Source organism: Lepisma saccharinum, chromosome 1, assembly GCF_977018435.1.
Source record: "Lepisma saccharinum chromosome 1, izLepSacc3.1, whole genome shotgun sequence".
In the NCBI taxonomy this organism is placed as follows: Eukaryota; Metazoa; Arthropoda; class Insecta; order Zygentoma; family Lepismatidae; genus Lepisma; species Lepisma saccharinum.
Genome location: NC_139229.1, coordinates 54,471,018 through 54,496,208, shown reverse-complemented (window position 1 = coordinate 54,496,208; position 25,191 = coordinate 54,471,018). Strand labels below are relative to the sequence as shown.

Below are 25,191 nucleotides of genomic sequence, written 5' to 3'. Positions count from 1 at the left end.
CTGTATAAAAAGCCTGCCAATTGTGCTAACTGCAATGTTTAAGAGATTTTCAACGGAGGACTTGGCTGTTGCTGCACTGGCGTTAATTGAAAATAACAAGGAAGGAAAAGAATTGCGAAAGCAGGGATTCATTGACTTGGTTGATTTACTTCGCTTTTATGACAGTTTTGACTAATCGTGAGGATGAGAATGAGTGGTAATATGATTAAATTGATGAAGAAACATCACAATAAACATCCATGCCCAGGCCGGGATTCGAAGCTGGTGTCGTAGCATGCTGTGCTAACCACTCAGACAGGAGGGCGGCTATTATAAATATAATGTTGTTTATTGATGATATACTTTTGGTTTGAAAGCGGCAAACTTTTATTTGCAACTACAATGTGCAAGACTGTAAATGTCAACAATGGTAACACTACTTTGTCGGTCTAGGTTTGACATGAAAAATTTTGGGCTCATTGTTTCATATCGACATTGTTGACCATTTCTTTTATTAGAAAGTTTCTGGCACAAAAAGTGACAAATATACATAAGGTTGTAAGCCTAGTTTCAAGGACCCGATTGTTACGCACATCATGTGAAACGAGGCCTCCCTTGAATTTTTTTTTAAAAAAAATAGAAAGTAATTTTGTATTATTTTCCGTAAACAATTAACAAGTTCATTGTTAATCTTGATTCGGGGCTAGATATCAAGAATAATTTTTCCCTTGGCAGAGGGTTGACCACCACCTCCTTTCTCTTTGCACACACAAAAATGGCAATTTTGTTGTCTGGGAAAATATGACCGTCAATAGGTTAGCTTTTTGATTAAGGATTCTAAATGATGAAACTGGTTGGAGATAGGTTGTTACACTAGTGTTTATGGATCATATTTGTGGTTAGTCCCCTACTTAATTTTCATTGGCTATAATTTGGTTGTTTCCCCCTTTTTTTTTACCTAAATTTCTTTTACTCTGGTTCATGAAATCGCATATTTTGACCGATGTTTTGCAAACAGAATTGAGTGGAATATATTGTGGGATTGTTTTGCTCAATGCCTCCATCAATTAATTTTATCATTAGTCGCCTTTTTCTGTGTTTCAATAGGTCTTTGCCTTCTGACGGCTCATCTTCTACGCACAAAACTGAGTTACGTATTCCCTGCAATGGGGCTGAAGACTGCTACTGAACCATATCAGACATTTACATCAACGATCGAGCTTCGCAAAGCCAAGCTCCGTCCCCTCATGCTCCAGTCAAATATTCTTTCTACCCAATCATGACCAAACTGCGAGCTGAGTGTGATAGAAGGAACCTTGACTGGAGCGCCAAGTGTGAATGCTCCTCTTTAAAAATCATTCAACGATATTTCACCGGAACATAGGGGGGAAGGTGATCTGAGCGTTACTGGAGTGTAGATGTGAATCAAGCTTAAGTCATAATGGCTATCTAACTTATTGCTTGACCTTTTGTGTTATTTAATTTTGAGACTAACTCATTTTTGGCACATCCAGTACATTCCTCCATGAAGCTTGTGTTGTGTTCTGTCCATACATGTTTGTGATTGTTCCTTCATTCATTTCATCTTATCAACATTCAGCCTCCCTCATCTTCGCAATTAGACAAAAGTGGCAGAAAAGCATCAATCAATTAACGCCCCTTGGTGAAACTGGGGGATTCTCTCATTGCCCTGCCCCCTTCCTCTGTTGACATCACTGTTAGTACATGAAATGAATTGTAATGTACCTTCTGTGGTTTCTTGGTTTTGTTGGTGGTGCTTCTACACTACTGCTTACTGTAGTTCATGCATCCATGTAAAAAACAGGGAAACTCCACTCCGCCACTTGCTGGACATCTTGTAAAATTGCAGGTAAGTGATTGATCACTGCATCAGGAACACTTAGCGTGGGACATCATCTGAGCAATTATGCGATACCACATAGTGTCCATGTCACAATCGACTGGCAGAAAACCTGTTGGCCTCTCCTTTGCAAACCAGAAGGCAACAGGCATCCTTTATGGGTGAACGTGGCAATGTAAGCAAATTTGATCGTGGACTGATAGTTTGGGCCTAGATGTGTGGTACTAGTATCTCGGAAACAGCTGCACTTGTTGGGTGTTCCTGTACCATAGTATCAAGAGTGTACGAAGACTGGATGAACCATGGACAGACATCCAGCAAAGATTGCATACTGGCAAGCCACATGTGGGTGATGTAAGAGGCATGCATTGGGTGTCTCGATTGACATTTCAGCCAAGACGAGCAGCAGTGGAACATCTTACTCACCAGTACAACAGCAGGCAAGTACAACGAATTTGCACAATGACCACGCGACGTACCTTGCATCGACTGGGGTTCAACAGCCAATGAACAACAAGGGTGTCCTTGTTGACCTGATGGTCATCACAAACTGCACCTTACATGGATTGATGAAAAATGTCAATGGAACATGGACACATGAAAGAGGGTCATCTGGAGTAATAAGTCCAGTTTCCTTTTGAACCATGTGGATGGCCCGGTCTGCATCTGGTGTGAGCCACATGAAGCCCCATCCCCTGGTTCCACAGGTCAGTGCTGACACGGTCATGATTTGGGAAACTGACATGCTTTAGGACTGTTGGTTATCATACCACAACATTTGAATGATGAATGCTACAGGAACTTGTTAGCTGACCATCTCCACGAGGTCTTTTCTGACCACACTGCTCCATGTCATTGGACTCAGATCACTGTATAGTGGTTTGGAGGGACACAACAATGAATTCCCCATGCTGCCTTGGCCCTCAAACTCACCAGACTGTAAACCCATTGAATATGTCTGGGATATGTTAGAATGAATGGGCTGTGAGATCTGCTCCCACTCCTCTGCAAAATGTGCACCAACTGATGAAGCTGCTGCAGTTGTCATGGGTCAAGTTGAACATGGAGATTATTTGCCACCTGGTGGAATCTGTTCCCCAGGAGAAAATAATAATAGATCCTGTTCTTAGTTTTTCTTGAAAAAGTGTATGTATATATATATATATATATATATATATATATATATTGAAATATTGAGAGAATAACACATTTTTTGTTACTATTGGCTAATATCTACATTCGTTTCTTGTAGGTAAGTTTATTATAATGTATGTTACTCCTAAGTTGGACACAGTGTTAAGTAATATATTGTTTTTATTTTGTGATGTTATGACAATTTGCACTCCAAGTTTACAGGTCACATGAGAGACAACTCTCCCCACAAATTTAATGTCAAGTAACTGAATTATTTTACTATTGTGTAAATAATTTCAGTACTACTACAATAGTTTTATAAAGTATCAGCATTTTGTACCCTCATCTGAATTGACATCTTGAATTTAGTTCCAAGGTAAGGTATGTTAAATATTTGTCCAAATTGAGTAAAGTGTAATTTTACTGAAAATGTATTCAAAATCAATACCGTAAATTGAGATGTAACATTACCCGAGCAAATGCCAGTTGTTCTTCCAGTCCTCTCGCAAGTTCCATATGGTAGCTGTCTATTACCAGACTTCCTTTTTCTCTTGGATGACTTTAGGCAATTTCTTCCATGACCCTCAAAATTAGGTCCCAAGTTACGCCCATGATTAATATTACATATTTTGTACTTCGATATTACATAAAAATCCGGGCTATAGTTATCAGAGAGAATTATTTTATCGCTTAGTAAGTGATTGTGTGAATTGTAGAAACGCATATTTTCGCCTGCATTCAAGCGTGGGTAGTTGCAGCTCTTCTTTGCTTGCACGTGGAAGTTGAGTGCGCTGTATTCCTGTTACTCCCACAGACTACAGAAGAACAATTTTCAAGTAAAGGCCTAATAAATGCTTTATGGAACGCTATTGCGTAAACAAAGCTTGCAGACACATTGAGACTGCTTGATTCTAGGTGCCACACTGCACTTTCCAATGAAACATGGTACGTTTTTCTGCCTTTGTTGAGTACTGAGAACGGGGCATGAAAAATATCATGCAAAGAAAATTTGCCTGAAATTGACAAAAAATCATGTTTGTCCAATACCTTTATATAGGAAGGTGAACCTGTATACCAAGTTTAATGAAAATAGAGGATAGCGAGGGTATGTAATCAGTCAACTCTGGCACTTCAGGGGGTCGCGCACAAGATAAAATTATTCTTTGTGTACGATTTATTACGAGTTTATAGGACGTTGGTGCTTCCAATTAAGCAACTATTCTGGTTTCGTGGATTATTTTTACATACTTCAAAATATCGAAAATTATCAAAATCATATTGGAAATAAAGTACTGCCTAAACATTGTATTCAAATGTTTCAATCAAAATTAATATTCACTATTCATTTATTTACGTATAAAATGAATCATGAAGTGAAAATGTCATTTTATGTGATACCATGTAAATTCACTACAGCGTCAAAATTCAATGCAAAATAAGAGAATTATGATAGAGAATGTTATTGGATATGATTAGAAATTGCCACTTCGATAGGTAAAATAACAGTTTGATATTGAACATACCCAATTTTGCAATTAAATATAATGAACGTCGTACCAGTGCCACATCGGAAATGAAAAGAAACTAGAAAATTTTATTAATCTCACATGATTCTTGGTTTTCATCTCCAACAATACAAAATACTGTACATAAATTATTTGTTTATAATAATAATACTTTTAAAGGGTATTTTAAAATGTATTTAAAGTCAAAGTATGCACTAGGCCCGCAGTAACCCGCACCAGGTCATATAGTAGATACATCTATGAAAAGTCGATAGTTGGAATTTATCCGAGGGGAGGCTTTGTTCATACAGCACCTACTATGCAACAGTGCAGGCTTGTCCCAAAAGTAACGCAAGATTTAAATTGTGCGCCATTGTTTCCCTTCAGGGTTGGCAGCGTGCTGCGAGGTCACATGTATTGCGCTTAGTCAATACGGAGCGCTACATGACGGATGAGCGAGTGTTTATCGTTAAAATTCATTACAAGTACGGAAACTGTGGGCAAATTACCTGACATTTTCGGTAGGAGAAGCGCCTCAAGTGAAGCAACTGTGCGACCTCACCACGTACGATTTGTTTCCTCTGCGGATTCATTAAGTCCAAAGTTTGTGATGCGAAAATAAGAACGATTCCTGAATTGAAAGCACAAATTCAAAGAGCTGTCGACGGCATTGAGCCCCAGTTATCCGAAAAAGTGATTCAGAATTTTGTCAAACGAATTCGAGTGTGTCAAATGCGTCGTGGAGGACATTTTTCAGATATCCTATTCCACATTTAATAGCAAATAACTGTGCCAACTGATACATACATAAAATGTTTTTTTTTAAAAAAATTAAATCCTGCGTTTCTTTTGGGACACCCTCTACTTGTAATTTTAAGTAAAATTAATTTAAGCATCACGTGAACTTCAACGTAGCAAATTGTCTTTTGAAAGAATGAAGAGGAAGAAAGCCATTCATATCCGGTGACTCACGTGCCCATCGTGGACGCCTTATTCATATGCAGGGTAGTAATACTTCCTCTTGCACATCTTCTGCTCCATTATGAAGTGTTCGTAGCACGTTACACTCGGACCAACGCTCTTTAACTTTCTGGTGTGTGCTCCAATTGAATATAACTCATCAGAGACCAATTGTTCTTGGTTTGATAGCAACTCGCGTAGGTTGTAACTGCAGTGTCTCCATCTCATAGATTCAAAAATATACGGTTGGAACTTACGCTTAGCAAATTCGTATGTTTTTTATTCACTTGGCCCAATTCGTATGTTTTTTATTCACTTGGCCCACACTGCAGGATACGCAACTTCGTCTTGTGTCTTTTCCAACACTTAGGTCTCCAGGGGGGAAAGAGCGACGACATTTTCTGGGGAGAAGCACATTTATTACGCCCTCTAAAAAATGTCAATATATTGTCTGATTAAAGGGGTGTTAGGGGGTTGGACTAATTGACTGTTGGAGCAATCTCCTTTTGCCACCCTTACTTGAGCTAGCGTGCCCAAGAGAAATCATTTTGTAGGAAACCGGTTATTTCATTTAAGTTATAGACATACTTGTAGAAGTTTGTTGGTATTACCTTTGTTACATTGCTACATTTTGACCCACTTTTCTCGTGTTGATGATCTCGTACACCTGGTCCGATAGATTTACCTGTTTTGTTGGTGGTCCGAATTTTTACACACATTTCTATATTTGCAAATTCATTCCCAGGAACTTTGATACTCAATATTTGCAGTAATACATTCAATATGGTATTCCGTATACAGGGTGTATCATAAGTAATAGCGCAAACTGACACAGTTGAAAGAACTAGTGTTGCCCACGAGACGAGACGAGACTAGACTTTGGTCTGTCTCGTCTCGTCTCGTGAAAATGCTGTCTCGTCTCGAAAATATTCGTTTGTCCCGTCTCGTGTCTCGTCTCGAAGGGTTCTGTCTCGTCTCATGAAAGTAATGCAGGATATTATGCCAACAAAAGTTATAACTGGGAGACATCACAAATATTATTCTCGAAAATTGGTTAAACCTGTAATCACTTTGCTCACTGTAGTTATAGTGAGAATAAATATGATTCCTTAATCATAAGAACATGAGTATATCAAATAAAGTTTGTTGATTATCAATAGCTAGATAATGTATAGAATCTGCCTTGCTTTTCTAGCTCCCATCCACTCTTTATCCATCGTACACGCAGGGAGCTTTCAGACGGAAGGAACACGCGACAGGCGACAAGCCACACGGGGGTTTACACTAATGTGACAAGCGACAGGATCCCCTTCCGTTCCGTCTATGATAAAAGTATTCACCGCACGGCCAGTACCAACAGATCGAGGCGATTCTACGCTCGATATTAAGAAAACGACCCAATTTGAGCGACACGTAAGCGACAAGAGACACGTGGTGCTTCGGTTCGGAAGATTACGTTTACTGAGGGCCAAGCGAAATATGTTGCTTGTCGCTTCTCTCCTGTGACTTGTTCAATGTGACAAGCGATACGGAAGTATCACACTGAAGCAACGAACGACAGGGACACTTCAGTTTATAAGCAAGCATTCATCGCGCATGCGCGGGTAACAACCCTCGCGACTATACTGTCTATACAAACCTATATCTAATCTGTGGTCTATACGGTATCCAGAAAACGGCGTAAGCAGAACAACAAGCAAGCGACAATCGAGACGTGCAGCTTCGGTTCGAAGAGTTTGTTGTGAGGAAGATTTCTTCACACCAAAGTTACAGGGGACAAGCGACACGAGTCGCTTGGAAGCGAACTTTCAGTAGTCAATGCAACCTTTCGAGCAGAAGAGAGACGAAAAGCTGCACGTGTCTCTTGTAGCCTCGTTCCGTTGTTCACGGATGCGGGGTGAATGTTTTCCTTCAGACTGAAGAGGATTGTGTCGCTTGTCGCTTGGGTGTGAATTATACGTGTCGGTTGTCGCTTCGGTGTGAAATTTCCACAATATAGCTTTCAAATTGAAGCGACAGGCGACAAGCGGTTTTCACACCAAAGCAACGAGCGATACGGAAGTATCACACGCTCCTTTAGAGAGATTTCAGACCGGAGCGACAAGCGACACGCGACACACGTTGCTTTGGAACGAGTCAATCAACAGCAACGTTTCACAGCGTAGGAGCATGGCAGGCAGCATAAACCTGCGTTCGATTGGTGAAATCTTGAAGGGAAACGTGTTACGGGTCGCGTGTCGCTTCGATGTGAAATCTCCCTTAGTCTATAAGCAAGCTTTCACTGTGAATTCACTACCAACAGTCAGAGGCGACACAATGCAAGCTATTAAAAAACGGCCCAGTCCTAACGACACGCAAGCGACAAATAAAACACGTGCCGCTTGCCGGTCTAGTCGCTTCCGTTCGGAAGGTTGCATTTATTACTGTGGGTTCATTTCGAAGCGACACTTGTTGCTGTCGCATGTCGCTTATTACTCCTATGACTTCAGGCAATTTTATGTTCGTTACGTCAAAGCAGAGTATCTAATTGAACTAGCTTTTTAGAGCCGCGGTGGTGTAGTTGTTAGGGCGTCTGATTGCCAGGCGGGAGACCCGGGTTCGAATCCCGGAGTGGGTGAATAAAGTTCGGAATTATTCCGCATGTCCCCGCATAAAGTAGCTCCGGAGCTCAACAGCCTCATATGAATGGGTGCATGGGGGCAATCCTGAAGGGCAAAAGCGGCCGGAGTGTGATGCTGATCACTTCGCCTCCAAAATGACCTTTCCCCCACATCCCGTAAATTGTCGCCAGTATGGCTGGAACAGGGCCGTAGAAAACAATAGCAGTGACTACCTCCGGATCGTTTTGCGCAAGGATGAATGAAGAGAGCTCTTGGGATAGCAGATAGTTTCTAGATTTAAGGTATTCTGAGGAAATTTCAGTAGGAAGATACAGGGACACGAGGCTAAAGTGTGGGCAAATTCGTTACGGACAATGTGTGACGAATTAGGATTTTTCGAAGGGGAATCTTACAGATCTGTATTCCTGTAATACAAGCTGTTTTGGGTTTTCAAAGAAAATGCTTTATTCCGAATAAATAAATATTTGCAATTGATTAGTTATTTTGTTTATATTTTTTCGAGACTTTCGAGACGAGACGAGACTTTTCAGGAGCCGTCTCGTCCCGTCTCGAATTTTAAACAGCCTGTCCCGTCTCGTGGAAAACAGTAGAAAGAACACGATAATAGAAGCAAAAAAGTCTCAGTAAACATGGGTCCGCAAACGAGCAGTTTTCGAGATAATTGCGAATGTGTGGTTACAAGCCGCCACTGACTTCATTGTTTGTAAACGTCGTCCTAGTTGGTAAAATGCTAATAATACATTAAGAAAAGTCATTGGAGATCTCATTGCTTTTATTGAACATTCTAATTTAACAAACGTTAAATGTTACAATTACTGTACACTCGTACGGTACGAGTCGTAGGCTACCTGTTAAAGGAGGTGTTCAAAGTGTTGTCCTTGCATGTGGATGCAATACTGTACACGATTCCGCATTGAGTTTCGAATTCTTTCGAACACCCCCGGTTCATTTCGGAATTGGTCACGAGCATGTACAATTCTGTACTGATTGTATCCATCCTGTTTGATTACAACGCCACCTTTGCGACTGTCCCTTCACCCATCTCATCTAATTCATCCTCATCTTCGCGATTAGCCAAAAACGGCAGAAAAGTGAAGAAAAATAAAGTAAATCAATGGGAGGGGTAGTTATTCCACTAATTTCATTCGAAGCATTCTCTCCCCCCCCCCCCCCAACTTTACCAAGAGCTAAGAAATTTACATCCTTAGGGAGGAATCGGAATCTAGGGGAAATTCTCTTTCATCCCTCCTTCAAGTATCATACTATTTGTACAAACTAGAAATACAATAATTTCCGTGCGTTTTTCTACTTTCCTCATAAAATTGAGACCGCAACCTCCAAATTGGTATGGTTACGGAAGTTAATTTCACGTTCATTTTTTTTTTTTTTTTTTTTTTTTAGTAGTAGTAGTAATGAAAAGAAAGTGAGTTTTCTCTCCCCATAAATATTTCTTGGGAGTTCAGTGACTAGTTCTCATTCAGAGCTCATTTCCGAGGTAAATGTAGATTAGAGGAGTCCTTTTTAAAAAATAAACGAATTGAATGTTCAATATTTGAATAAATTCAGTAAAATGTTTCACTCGAAATGGAGATAACTGAGTGCATCAAGAGTTCAAGGCAAGTTTAGCATGAAGTCTCATTAAACGAGAACATAAAATTTCAAAAAGTGTTTTCTACAAAAATGCCAAGGAGTGAGGGACAAGTACGCGCTTGTTCTCCACGCATCCAACATTACGTTTGAGGTGACCTTCGTCCCCCTCTTTAATCAGAAACGTTCTTGCACCACCGAAGACACCGGACATACTAAAGTTAACGCTTTGCTTCTGCATATGGACATGCTGAGAGCGTATCAGAAATTGGCCCTAAAGGTATCGACATGTAATTAACTTTACGGTGACGTCAGAGGGAAAGGAGGGAGTGTACACTGGTGGGTGTAACCACCATCAGAGAGCTCCCTCCTGGCTCAGCTGTCCACAGATCGCCTCATTACTTGGCTATGATGTCAGTGAAGCCATAGGGTGGGGTTTCGCCGCCTAGGCACACGCTGTGATCTTCTTTCCTTTGTCCACGCGCCGAATGCTGCACCATGTGGAATTGTAAAATACCTTTCCTTTTTTGTGTGCTTGATTTGTGTGCCACCGTTTTGGTCTGAGTCTAGTGGATTAGGAGTGGTACCAAGATGAACTTTTAAAACTCGAGACGGACTCTGAAATCGAAACGAAAAGAGACCTAAACTAGGCCTGGTCAACATACAATACAGGGTATCCGAGAATGAATGGTGGGGTTTAATAAAGCCAGTCTCACACGGCAGTTAGGTACGTCCTCACTTCGTCATCGTCATCTAGCTTCGTTACTTAACGATCGTGTGAGATCTTTCTCTTATTCAGTTCCCAACAGAATTAGAAACCGTCTCTAAATCCATCGTCAATACCATAGAACTACCAATCAGAATTGAGGAGCGCACTACCAGCTGAAGTATGAAGTAGAAGAAGAAGAAAGGCAATAGATGTTCGACTGTTTATTCAAGGCAACTTAAAGAAAAGATTCGACCAAAACAGCTGTAGCTATGTAATTGATTGGGGCGATTATTTTATTTGTTGAGTGAAGAGTACTAATTATTATTGTTTTAAATAAATAGTTCATATGTCTAAATTTCCTACTGTGATACTGTTTTTTTACTTTCACAACCGACGCGAATACTATTTTGAAGTAAACAGTAAACACTGAGTGAACACAGCCACATACATACGTATGTATGTACTCTCTGGTTTGTTGGTTGTAAAAGAAAAAATAGACTGTGCTGTGTGTAACATCGCAGTAAATTAATCTGCTAGTGTTGAAAGTAAATTTCACAATAAGTATTTTAGGAGCAAAGAAGTGTCAATGAAATATATAATATGGTAACTTAATATAAACAACACAATTTTCACACTTTGAATGTTGTGAAGTTTATGTAATTTAATTGACTAGTTCGTATTGGGGATATGTTTCAAAACCGTACGAGAAGGGTTTTATTAGGATATACAACTTCTGTCGTAATATATGGGTAATGCAACTTTATGCTAGTGTGTCCATAAAGTGGTATATAAACTTGAAATAACATATGTTATACTCACATTCACCACTGCCACGGGTTACATGTGACATTCACTGCCATGTGTTATATGTGCTACATTTTTCAACAATGCCAATGTTATTCTTTTAAGAGAAAATATTATTTTCCCAAATCTTGAGCGGTTATTAATTAGCATCTAAATTTGCGAAGTGGTATACCGTGTTTGTGCAGTCGCCATTTTTAAAGATGCGATTTTAACGATCGTGTAAGACCCCTTTTGCTGCCTTCGCGAACTGAAGACGTAAAAAATCTTCGAGTCGGAGGTGGGTCGGGAAGTGAGAACCTACTTAACCACCGTGTGAGACTTGCTTAAAGTTATTATGAAAGATATGTTACACGGTATATCTTGAAAGTTGTTTTTATTAGGTTCAGCAACTCAAAGGTAAGAAAACAGATGATGTAGTGACTATAATAAATTTTTCATTAACTGATTCACGCCACACATTCAATTAAGAAAGCCCCAATTGTTTAATAGTGGTAGCAATTTTTGTGGACTCTGAACGCAGGAGTCTAGTACTTTTTCCACTGGTTGGTTTGATATCCTCGGTCTAGTTCATGATTTGCTTTCTTTCTCAAACTACCCGCCTCTGGGAACTACGGAGTTTTCTTCTCGTGTGGTGGATCTTATTGATACTGGCGCCTAAATTGCCCTTTCACCAGAATCATAGATTTGTGTTTGAAAATTTGTTGTTAAAATCCACTTATCGCCGTTGATTTAGGCAACACACAACTTCTTGCAGGGAAGCGAGTATTTGATAATCTAGGTGTCCCATATTTTATTGCCGATAACAAGAATGTGATTCACAGTTGGAACTAACTTATAACCGATTAAATATTATATACGTAATGTTAGGGCTCGAAAAATCCCGGTCGCCATGGTGACTAAAAATTTAAGCCTGGCGACTGTGATCTTTTGCTGTAATACAACCTTAGTGACAATGAAGTTCGACCAGTCACAAATATAGGAGTGCGTTGTGAAAGAAGGAGAACACATGCATATGCTGAACATATTTTATTCAGCAGGCTACATGGAACAAAGGAAAACATAAATTTCCGCTGCAACGCAGCAATGTATGGTGTCCACACAAAATAAAACATTTTCGTCCATCTACACGTCACATTGAAGTTCGACCACTGTTAGAGGGGATCGTGTTTACCATGGTGTGACGCCGCCCCGTCGGCGAATAACTGTGGCAATGCGTCGGGGCATGCTGCGGACGAGTCGTTCAAGGTATTCCACATCGATGCGGTACCATTCCTCCTGCAGGCAGGCGATAAGAGCAGCCACTGTCGTGGGTCCCCTCTATTGCACACGTCGCTTAAGAACACGCCACACATTCTCAATGGGCGAGAGGTCGGGACTCGATGGTGGCCATGGCATAGTTCGCACGTGATGGCGAGTCAACCATTCTCTTGTCAGCCGCGCTGTATGAGGCCTGGCGTTGTCGTGTTGAAAGATGAGACGCCGCCTGTGGAACAGGTGCCTTCGCACTGTGGGAAGATCCCGCTCCAGTATGCGTGTATAGGCGTGTGCATTCACAATGCCCTCACAGACGTGTAGTGGGCCAACCCCAGGCCAACCCCAGATGCCATCATGCATCCCCATACCATCACTGACGCAGGTTTCTGTACCAGACGTGCATAACATTTTGCTTCATTCTGTTCCTCCTTCCGACAAATGACTGTTTTCCGTATTTTCCCGTACACAACATTGAAAATGGAGTCGTCCGTCCACAAAACCCTGTTCCACTGCCGAAATGTCCATCCCCGGTACATTCGTGCCCACCGTAGTCGATTGCCTTTGTTCAACATGGAAAGGAAGGGTTTACGTTTCGCCTTGTACACTCGGTAACCGCATCGCTGTAGGTAACGGCGAATGGTTCTGGTTGACACTTCAATGTGAAACCGTTCTCGAGTCCACAGTCGTAATTCGGCCAAAGAAACATGATTGTTGGTCTGGATATAGCGCCTAAATATCCGTAGGTCACGCACGCTCAGCAGGCATTTTCGACCGGGGGCCTTACCTGGCTCTGTAGTACCCGTATTTTGGTGGTGTTTGATGATGCAGTGGACGGTTGACTTGGGTAAGTTCAGTTGGCGCCCTATTTCCCGTTCACTGAGTCCATCCCGTTGCAACTCCACCACTCTTCTCCTCATGGTGTTGTCAATAGGTTTGCCCCTGGCCATGGTGATGATACACTGCGGTTCCTCGGTGCACAGCACGCGCTTATATACGGCGGACTCCCTTATCGTGTCCGTGACGTCATGCTTCTGTCGAATGCGCCACTATCTGTAATTTTCTGTATGGGTCTGGTGCCTGGTCGAAGTTCAATGTCACGTGTATAGTTCCCCGTTTTCGTTCTTTACGTGACCTTGGGTGCAACATGCTGGGATCACGATTCTTGCCTGCTCACACGCCTCCTCTTACACACATGCGTCACTTCTGCGGGTCACCCATTCCACCGCCTATGCCTCTGTGCATTTAATCACGTATTCCTTTCTGGTCGAACTTCATTGTCACCAAGGTTGTATGTAAGAAATTTTGATGATTCTAAGTTCAAATTGCAGTACAGCGTAAGTTAGCAAATGATTTTTTTTTATCAACGTTGTGAACATTTCATAGAGTCAGTAACAATTTGTTACACTTTGTCCCCCCAACACCCCATTTCCTGCTTTCTCAAATAATTTAGCGATGTTTTGAATACCGTGATGCTCAGCATCTCATACAAGAGTGTTTCAAAAGTCGCACAACACAAACTTTGGAAATGTATATCATGAAAACCGTAAGAGATATTTACACCGGGTTTTCTGCATTATAAAGCCTCATCCATTGAGATATTTTTCAATGTTTAAAATTATCACTTTTCTCCGCACAGAAAATTATATAAATTAATAACGGACGGAAGGCAGCATTCAATTTTTTCCAAAAATGAACTTCTGAGTAAGAAAAATATGTAAGAAATTATCGAAGGGTCATAATTAGACATTTGATGACTGATGCCATGTCAGTCTGTATTTTGCGACCAATATTAGTCATGTGCAGCATTTGATGAATTTTTAACTGGCGATTTTAGGGGTTGAGTGAAAAGTGCCATTTTTGGGACATATCTCCGTATATGGCAACACTAGCAGGTCGAAATATTGCCACCAGTCGCATGCAACATGTGTCTAAGTATTGGTTATACATTTACGTGAAATATCAAGATTTTGTGCAGAAATTGGACTCTTGAGAGAATCCTAGACTGCCCCTGGTTACATTGAATTCTCTTCGCTCACTTTGGCAGCTATTGTGCCTGTTTTGTAAATTGATTCAGCATGGCGTATTTATTGGAGCAGTGCGTGTTCATTGCTGAAGAGTATTTTACTACTCATTCTTACACTCATGTGCAAGAGGTTTTCCGATAAAAATGCCCTGCTTCTTCTGTACCTCACAAAGCGACGGTTTTACAACCAGTCAAACACCAACAAATGATCCCACAAATTGTTTAAGAGTTTGTATTTATTGTTGAAAATCAGTTCGCAGATGTTTTCAGCAAATTAATGTATTTGTAAATAATGTAATTGCTTTTATTTAGATAGATGCTAACATAAATTTATGAACCCAGTGATAGCCTACAGGATTAGCTTAGTGCATAAAACCCGGTGTAAATATCTCTTACGATTTTCATGATATACATTTTCAAAGTTTGAATTGCGCGACTTTTGAAACATACTGTAGTATGCACAATTGCTAGTAGGTGGTGGTTTCCTGGCGCCTAGCTTTGAAGAATTTTTTTCGAGCACTGCGTAATATGAAGAAGTTTCAGGTGCTTGGTACGCTAGTGATAATATATGTTGTATATTTTGTTCATAGTAATTGCAAAGTTATCCATCAGTATTTATATCTGATCACCTGTCCATTGGAGTAATCATCATAACAACAACAATAGTAACAGCATTAGCTGAACATGTATTACTCTGAGGACAAATGTCATTTGAAACTTTGGATCGTAAGCCGGCCCCATGGCACTACAACGCCAGGGGTCCCGGGTTCGAATCCCGGCCTGGGCATGGATGTTTGTGAGTGTCAATTTTCATCATATCATCACTCATCCTCATCTTCGAAAATTAGCCAAAAGTGGTACAAAAATCAAAGTAAAATTAATCAGTCAAACTTTGGATCACTACTGGGATATACCTTTCTATTCAAATGTTAACAGCATTATTTCTTGCAATACACCTGCGAACGCGTGTTGCGTGGTTGCTTGCATTCAGGAAACATTATTACGAAAAGTCGTTTACTTTAATGATTTCCATATGCTGTGAAAGTCTGTTTGGTGTTACCCTGTATATATTTCGAGGCGCGAACGAGACAGATATTCATATCTCGGGCCGAGAACGAGACTAGAGACTGTAAAGTCTGGGTTTAGAATAACGAAGGTTCTGGCGTTTGGATCCATAACAAGTACCGTATCGGCCTTGTCTGGAACACAGAGTGTAAAATAGTAGGCCTACGTACTTAAATAATATGAATTAAATAACATATACACTATGTAATTTAACATAACATAACCCGTGGCTCTACAGCCCTGGAAGGGCCTTGGCCTATCTCCTGACTGCCAGTCTCCCTCCCACCATCCTATCTAGAGATGTGGAGATCTTCAACCACTAATGGGGTGACGTGGGCTCAGCACGTCGAACCCCCTTCTGTTATAGGAGATTTCCGAGACCGGGTAACGCTACTCACTCGTAGCTCCCCAATTTCCTCACGATGGTGGGTTGCCACCGGTCCTATACACAGAGACTGAACCCAGGCGGACTCGAACCCGTGTGGTCCTGTAGTCGGAGCCCAAAGCGCAGCACCTTAGACCGCGCGGCCACGAAGGAGGACACAGTTTGTAATTTACCTGTAAATAATTCGGTATTTCCTTGGTATGGTGTGCCAATGTAAGTCGCATAGTATGACAGTTTTTACTTAGGAGAACTTTTCTTATGCCTGGGTTCGATCCTCAGTGGAGGCACATAGTGGTTCGGATCCCAATTTAAACTGTAGGTCCAGTCCCGATTAGCCTGTATGTGCATAAAGCGGCCTAAAGAAAAGAGACTTGGTATAATGGGGTGACTGACCTTTTCGGAAGGCACTATTCCATCAATTTCATCTTCCACACCAATCAGAAAGTGGCAGACAAGAGAAATGAAAATAAAGAAAGTGAGACGATATTTCCTAACATCTCGGTACTATCCCTAGTTTATAGTGGCGGGGGGGGGGGGAGGGTGCTCAAATTTCCTTTTTGAAAGAAAGAAACTAGAAGTGTGTAAAGGTCTGATTTCTAAAACCATTATCGGACATTAGTACGTAGTAAAATTAGCATGCACATACCTAGCTCCTTACTTCTTGATTTCAATGTTCTCTATAACAGTACAAGGATATGCATTCCTAACATCTCCATTATGTACATATGAATTGAGCTTAATGCAATTTGTGTGCGTTGTGGATCGGGGCATCGTGTTTCGGTGCGTGCTACTTCCTGACCTTTAAGAAACCACAGCACGTCCACATGTTCGTGGAAGGCAATAATCTGAATCCTGCGGCTCACACCCAGATTTGGGTGGATTTGCTTGCTCGTAATGAACCATGAGGAGGTGTGTCGTGGCTCAAGCGGTCCGTATATCATTTGCAGTGAAGTTGAAACGTATGGGCTTCGTACTCGAGTCCCACGTCTGCTTCGCTTCTCCTTCTGATGGTATTCTCTTCACGTATTCCTTTGATCCAGCACTGTTTTCAAAAAAATATTGCATCCTGAGTAGCTATCCCAAATGGTAGTGCACTGCACAGTGTGGTCAATCTCCCTGCCTTGTGCGTAGTCGAATTACACTCGAGTTACGATACGGCACCCCAAATGTTATTACACTAGTTTATAAAGTTTGGAAGTCCTACTTCTGAACTATCAACAGTGCAATGAAAGCATGTAACACTAGGGTGACCAGATGTCCTCTTTTATCCGGACATGTCCTCCTTTTTAGGTGTCTGTCCGGTGTCCGAGCGGATTTTTTAGAAATCGGTAAATGTCCTCCTTTTTTGGAAAGAGTATGGCATCGACCATAGCTTCCACACATAACGATCATCATATCACTTGGGGTGCGTTAAGTGTTCGAGCAATGCTCACCTAGCATCTGGGAGCCGAACACGATCACTTTCCCGACTGAGTCATTTGTAGGGTGCGGATTTATAGGCACTAAAAACCTCTCAAATAAGCACAAAAATGACGAAAATCGCCACTTAAAAAGCTACTATATACTAAAAAATATACGGAAATAGACACCCTAAAATTAAAAATAAATAAATAAATAAAATGGGTAATGAATGTGAACTTATTTCAATTTTCTCTTTACAATATACTGTTATACTGTATTAGAGCTTCAGTTTATACATAAAAGTGCGCTAACGATTAACAAACTATTAATACTCTTTTGATCGAAATTCACATTTGTGGGGAATCGTCAGTTAAAGTAATTCTCACAAAAAGAGCTTGTGCTAACGAATGTGCGCATTTGAACAAACGATGGAAAAAAAATTTGCATCATTGTAACAAAAAAATGTAAACAGTGGTCCAATTGAGAGCCTCAAATCTGGCGTATACCAGATACCATCAACAAAGCCTTCTTCAATGTAGGGAAAGCCAAAGACACGTAATAAAAACCTGAAGTATGCAAAAATTGCAGAATAACAAATTTTTTGGCACGATTAAGCGAAATAGGTACTAACCCTCGAAAAAGGCATTTATAGACACTATAAAATTGCGATTTTGGACTAGAAACACCATGAAACGAACATTAAACATTAAAGCCTGTGTTTTACTACAAATAAATAAAATAGGCAAAATTCCACACCCTAGTCATTAGTATTATTCTAACTCGTTGCTTCCCCCTTTGAGACTGCAGGAATGCACGTAGTCTGTAAAAGTAAAGTGCTCCCCTGTGGTTTGCACCACGCCATGAAGACGTATAGGAGGTGTGGAGTTAGGGCCCCACACTTCCTTGATCGCGGCCGAAGGTGGGGGTGATGTGTCAGCCCCTGGCCGCCTTTACCCCCCAGAGTTTCCTCCAGGTATTCACTTCATACGACCCTGGCTGAGCGTCGGAGCCGCTTGAACAGGTAGAAGAAATCCCGGATCTCCGCCGCCGGGGATCGAACCTCTCTCTCTCTCGCATGGTAGTCAGACGCTCTAACGACTGAGTCTGTGCAGTTCCTTTTCGATTGATTGATTTGGTTTTATTTTACTTCGCTTTTCTGCCACTTTTGGCTAATCGCGAAGATGGGTATGAGCAATGATATGACGATTTTGATGAAGGGACAGACACAAAGAACACCCATACCAGGCCCGGGATTAGAAACCGGGACCCCTGGCGTTGTGGCGCGGTGTGTTAACCAATTCGCCACGGAGATCGGCCAATTCCTTTTCGAGTTATACATAGGCGATACAGAAACGCGTAGTGAAAATTTTGATTATTAAGTAATATTTACTTTCATGAAATAAGGAAGCAAAAGTGTAAATTCAACAATGATCTTGCAAGAAAATATCCGGTTTTTTAAAAGGATGGAAGAAACGAATATGAGATAAGTGTAAGGTGGCTGTTACTTTCCCCTGCTGTTGAAAGAGTGCTAGAAATGTTCCTGGCATTAAAATCATATTTCTTGAGACAATCTAAACTACCTAAAATTTTAATTCGGTTTTTGGAAATAAGTTAAAATAAATCTTAGTTGTTTTGCATTCACTTGTGGGGATATTTCATTCTAATACCCAAGAATTAGAAAAGGAGTAAAATTATGTGCTTCAAATTGTAGATATTCTTTGTCATTTGTTAAATAACATATTAGGAGATTGCTTTCTTTGCTTTGGTAAGAGGAAGTTATTGAAAGAGATCACTTGAAAAGTATCTGTGAGCAAGGCGTTGGCAAGATTTTTTTGTTATTGCTTAAATTGTGAGTAATGGCAATGTGGTGCCATTTTTTTGCGGTGTCCTCTTTTTTATGACTTTGTCCTCCTTTTTTGCCATGCTCTGTCCTCTTTTTTGAATGTATGTGTCTGGTCACCCTATGTAACACCATTTTTCAATATTATATCGGTCGACTGCAGAACAATTTCGTCAATGTTCTAGAAGCTTTCTGATAGGTGTGTACACCTACGTCACAAACTGTTGAATTGTGGCTTCGAACAGCCATGATTGAGGCCAGTTCTTGAAAGCATACGGAATTGAAGCGGGCGAGAGGGATATACTAACGACATTCTTGATTTAAAACAAACTTTCAGTTGGTGCATATGTAACGAACGCTATGTGGTTGATATTTCCTTGCAAAACAAATAAAATTGATCGCAAACATGGCCGCTGTGCGCATCCTGACGTCACATGAAACCCACCTATACCGCTCTCGAAGTAGTTTTGTTTTGCCAGCTGGGAAATAGCCTTAAAGGTCTATTTTGTTCTCATGAACAACTTTCAATGCAGAAGTATGTTTCAAGGTACTACAGTCAATATATAAATTCTGTCGTGCCTAAAGAAGATTTTAGACCGAAGCGGTACGCGACACGGGCCACTTCACAAGCAAGCATTCGTCGCGGATGCGCGAACGGCCCAGTCTGAGCGTCACGCGAGCGACAAGCGACATGTGCGGCTTGTATCGCTTCGGTATAAAACTGCCTATTTTCCTGTTAAGGAGCTTTCAGACGGAAGCGACAAGCAACAACGTAGAGACAAGCAACATGGGCCCCCTTTAGCCTTCAAGCAATCATTCACTACGCATGTGCGACCAGCAGACCGAGTTGACACAATGCATGGTATTGAGAAAACGGCCCAGTCCGAGCGACACTTGTCGCTTCGGTCTGAAACCCCCCTTAGTGCATTAAAAAGAATAACAAAAGAATACTTAGTGTGTTTTGGTAGCCTTCGATGGCCTTACCTACAGGCGGGTTAAGCCGAGTGCAGAATGGTGATTCCTACTAGGGTTGCCACAAAATCCAGCTAACGGTTATCCGGATTTCAAATTATCCGATATCCTTTTTCGGATGCAACGGATAATTCGGATATCCTGATAACCTGGATGTCCGGATAGTACAGATTTGATGAAGGGTTTGTAGAAAATCCATACAATGAAATACAAATATGAGGAATAAAATAATATGTCGATAGTCCGTAAAACGGATAAACAATACAACTACGGATAATGCCGATATCCGGATAGAATTGACCATCTAATTCCTACCCTGCCCCCTCGACAACTATAACTTACAATAAAGCTTCAGTTAACGTAATTCATTCATTCTATCTGACGAAAGCATCGTGAGAATAGCTGAAACGTTGTAATTTAAATGAATATCTTGTTTAACCCATTTTTCAAAATCGAATTATAGAGATGTTAGCAAGGTTAATGCGTTCAATGAAAGTGAACGACTCACTTCTACCATATAGAAGTTTTTCAGTATCCTAACGGTAATGTTTCTTCCAATTGGACTAATATGCACTGACTTTTTAAAGAACAAGATAGGACACCGGAAACGTGCAGTCAATGATACATGTACAGGTTTGGTAAGTCTTCCTTGAGAATATTTTTTTTTTTTTCTGTGTGCATTCTAGCTGATCCAGGACTTGCAGAATACAAGTGTCCCAGTGCAAAGTTTTCTAAATGTTGCTAACGTTTTCCCTTTACAGGTTCGAGAGCTAGATGCAATTCCAGTACTGCTTGATTGCTGTAATATTGATGCAAGGAATCCATGTATCCTTTACAGTCTACACATCTAATTGGTAGTGTTACAGATGACTTGTCTCTGTGAAAAAAAAAAAATTCGTATCGATTGATTGTTTACTTCGCTTTTTGGTGCCACTTTTGTCTAATTTGCGAAGATGGGGATGAGTGATGATGTGATGAAATTGATGAATGGACACTCACAAACATCCATGCCCAGGCTAGGATTCGAACCCGAAACCCCTAGCGTCGTAGCGCGATGTGCTAACCACTCCGCCACGGGGGCCGGCAATATTGGTATCGAAAACAATTGAATATGACAAATACGTATCAGTGGTTCTTAACATGTGACCCACGGATCCGAAGAGGATGGCAATGTCTGGAAACGTTATGAGTTGTTTATACTTATCGCGAAGGTTCTAGGAAAATAGACTCTCCATTAAGAAATAAACAGAATTTGAAGTTAAATGTTGAATGGCACACTAAAGGTAAAAATCTAACTGTATTTTTAGTGTTTTATTCAAATTGGTTGTATGTATCAGTCAATATTAACGGTAATAGAGTTCACTTGCTCCATATTTTGTTCTGTAACTTGGCGAGAGCACAACAGACGAAGCGTCCTTGTCTATATATTCAAATATTCATCGGTTCATTGTATATATGCTCGAGATAAATATTTTTCTCTTCAGTATTAGCAGTAGTAGTAGTACAATAAAATAGTATAATGTAGTGACATAGATAATTGCAATAGACGACCCTTGATGAGCAACTGTAAAATAATATTGGATGCATTTTAGGTCTTCAAATATTGAACTAAGCCCTGGCGTGTCGCAAGTATGTCAGTGATACATGTTCTAACTGAAAGATTAAGAACCACCCAGTAGCATACAGCTTGACCAAGATAAGTGCTTGCATTGTTTCCGTGCACTTGCGTTGCCAAATTGTGTGAAAATGGACGAGAGGATGCTGTACACTTTAGTCCGCGAGTTTACCGGGGGCATTCGTATCTTGATTAAGCTGTATATTATTCGTATAATATTTATTATTATAAGAGTGGGTGTTAACATGATTACAATCGATTACTTGACTCACTCCTTCAAGGTTCCCGGGTTCGAGGCATGACCACGCCACGGATGTTCATCTGCATACCCCTTCATTAATCCCATCTAATCATCATATAAGCTCATCGTCGCTATTAATCTAAAGAGGCCAAAAAAAAAAAAAACAACATGATTACGATAAAACAGTTTCGATACTCATAGTACGCACTTTTCATTTAACATTATTTAAAATCCTGTTTACTTCGCTGCACTTTTTGACACGCTGTAGAGCAGGTGCTTCTGGTACAAGGAAACTGTGTTCAACCCAAGTAGACACTGTACACAAGAATAGTGGTGTTCAAGTTCAGAAGATTGAACAAGTGCCTGCCTGTTACTTTCAACGTTTATTTGATTGGTTACCATGTACCATGTGATCATACACCACACCGTACACCGCTCCAGAACTTAGTGCAAATGGCGCATACACCAAATACACTACGTGGCACCAAATCAACGAAGTGGACGAGTCGGTGTTGCACCGTGTAACCAACTAGACATGCGAGTCCAGAGAAAGTCAAACACTGCAGAGAACTAGACGGGGCTTAGGATAGATTTAGTAAGAAAGCAGGATATAAATATATTTTGTATAGAGGACATCAAAGCAAACAACTTTTCTCAGTAACATTTTTCTCGTTGGTGCGTCGATTCGACGCTACAGCCTTCAAAAAAGACTATTTTGCCGCCTGGATGCTGGCAATCCAACACAACATTTGATCGTATCTGTGACGTAATTTCCTGCGGCGAAACGGCGTACGGCAGGGTTACAAGGAACACACAAATTTTGTGAAAAATGCCAAACTACCAACCACATTATTAGCTGTAAAACGAAGCGAGAAACGCGTCCAGTAGACCGAACATCATAGCCTACCAGCCAGAAGATCAGCAGTCATCTCAGGAGAAGGGGGAAGTGAACCAACGATATGAGAAATGGTAAAAAACGTATTGAAAATGAAGTGTCAATATCGGATTTTGTCTCAGCCTACATGTCAAATATCAACAACAATAAATTTTATTGAACTTCCAGCTTACATGTGGCTGTTTACGCCCAGCTACATGTCAAATAGGTGCAAATCTCGTTGCAAGGTTGACATCTACAGGTTTGTGTCCAGATGCCTTGTGGTACTTTTGTGCTGATAACGGAAGTATCCGAGGTTCACGTTGTTACATTACGGTTAAACACGTACAACCACAGTAACAATGTAATGATGAATCAGAAGCGAATATAGTGCCCTGTTCACAGTTGCAAACTATTACATGTGTATCCGGTGCATAGATAAACACAGTCGTCGGAGACCTTGTATTACTACTACTTATATCCCTGTATTTTCAACAATTTTTGCCACTTGCCTCATAATGCCCTAAATAACATTATATTGTGTGTTACTTACCTGTGGAATTTTGAGTTCTTTAATTTCTATCTTGTCATCTGCTCAGTGTGTCATAGACAACTAGTATCAGAAGGACGAAGTGGGTAGACTAAATTGTACAGTGGGATCCATGAGTATTACCGTGCAAATTGTCCATCACCATGTTCGTACACTTTATTTGACCCAATAAAAGCTTCAAAAATTAAAAGAAGACTCAAAAGAAGATGTTCGTAACTTCTGCTCCATCATACATAAAAATCCATTGCCTAAAAGCACATAGGATGCAAGAGAAATTAATGAAAATAGTCATGGACAATTTGCACTGTAATACTCATGGATCCCACTGTACATGCCAACTTAGTACCTAGATTTGCAAATATTTGACATGTAAGGTGAGACAAAATTTGATATGACCACTTCCACTTGAATTCTATTTTCTTTCTACCATTTTTCGTATCGTTTGTTTAGTTCCTGTTAGGTTACAGAACGTGTTTTCTCGTTTTGTTTTACGGTGCATAATGTGGCTGATTGTAGCTATGTCAGTTTTCATAGAATATGTGTGTTCCTGGCAACCCTGGAACGCATCGCTTCACGACGGGATATGACGTCACAAATGCAATCAAATGTTGTGTGTGGTTGACAGCATTCAGGCGGCAAAACGGGCTTTTTTGAACGACTGTAGCGCTGAAACGACGCACCAACGAGAATAATGTCACTGAGAAATGTTGTTTGTTTTGATGTCCTCTATACGTTTCCGTGGTCCGTGGGCGCCATTAAAATGACACCCTGTGTATATATATAACCATCGAGTGTACGTTTCAGGCTGTTCCTGTTTGTTTTACCTTTTGTCACAACTTGTATTTCTTGACCGAGTTTGGCAACCTGTTAATTCACATCGTGAAATGAAGTGTCATGGATAAAGATCTATGTTCCTTAACATTTGCCCAGTCATCATCCAATGGGTAATTCTAGCCGTGAGGAACCTGTGCGAGAAAAACTTAAAGAACCAGGCCGTGATTGCTACTATGACTCGGGAAGGTGTTGTCGACTCTGCCGTTCTACACGAGCTAGGCCTCACTCTTGAAAGTAGCGGAGAGAAGATAACCATTGCCCCTTTCAACAGATAAATGTCCTTGCGTTGTGATAATGATTGTAACTTATTTTGCTTATTTTGTATTCAATAAAGTTATTCGCATATCAATTGCTTATATTGTGTTCCTTGTCGTTGTCGTCTAAGTTCCTATCATCAATGCTCGAAGTGGAAATTCCTATCTGGGGGATCCTTGTTCGAGTTTGGGGATAGGTGGGAGGATGCTTGTATGGATCAACATCAAGACAGTGCGTATATGGAGGGATGCTTCTGCAAATTATCCTAGCTTGCGGGACGGGCCAATATTTATGTTTATTGTTCGGAAGTTAGAAAACAAAACACTTTTTGTAGCGATATTTTGGAAAGTCACTTTTTAAAAGTGAACGAGTTACAGTTTCAGTTATTTAAAACGTATCTATAACAAAACTATAACTTCTAGAATGTGTTCCATGCATAAAATGCAACCGAGATGTTCTTTTACAATGATATTTGCACGGTGACCTAAAATTAAGGCCGTACTAAAGGCAAATTTGTGGTAATTTTTCGATAACAGATGGCAGCACCGTTTGTCATAGCAACCGATGGCCATGTTGCCAGATCTCCGCGTAAATATAACCAAGGTAGATAACATACAGGTTAGTCGATTAGAGTACTCTATGTGAGATGACGCCATATTGGTTAGAGGTAAGTTAGTGGATTAAAAAATAGTAGTAAATCAGGGAAATTGATAATCATGAGA

At 40.6% G+C, this 25,191-nt stretch overlaps 1 protein-coding gene across 1 annotated transcript in view; it reads left to right on the top strand.

Moving 5' to 3' along the window:
• The window catches only part of LOC145995293 (ataxin-10), an 83,936-nt gene extending 59,374 nt beyond the window's left edge, over positions 1 to 24,562 (top strand). The window contains exons 6-7 of the mRNA XM_083131894.1: positions 20,862 to 20,925; positions 24,311 to 24,562. Coding sequence (XP_082988020.1) covers positions 20,862 to 20,925; positions 24,311 to 24,489 — 243 coding nt within the window. The 3' untranslated portion in view covers positions 24,490 to 24,562. The remainder of the gene's footprint in view (positions 1 to 20,861; positions 20,926 to 24,310) is intronic.
• Positions 24,563 to 25,191: the final 629 nt, after the last annotated feature.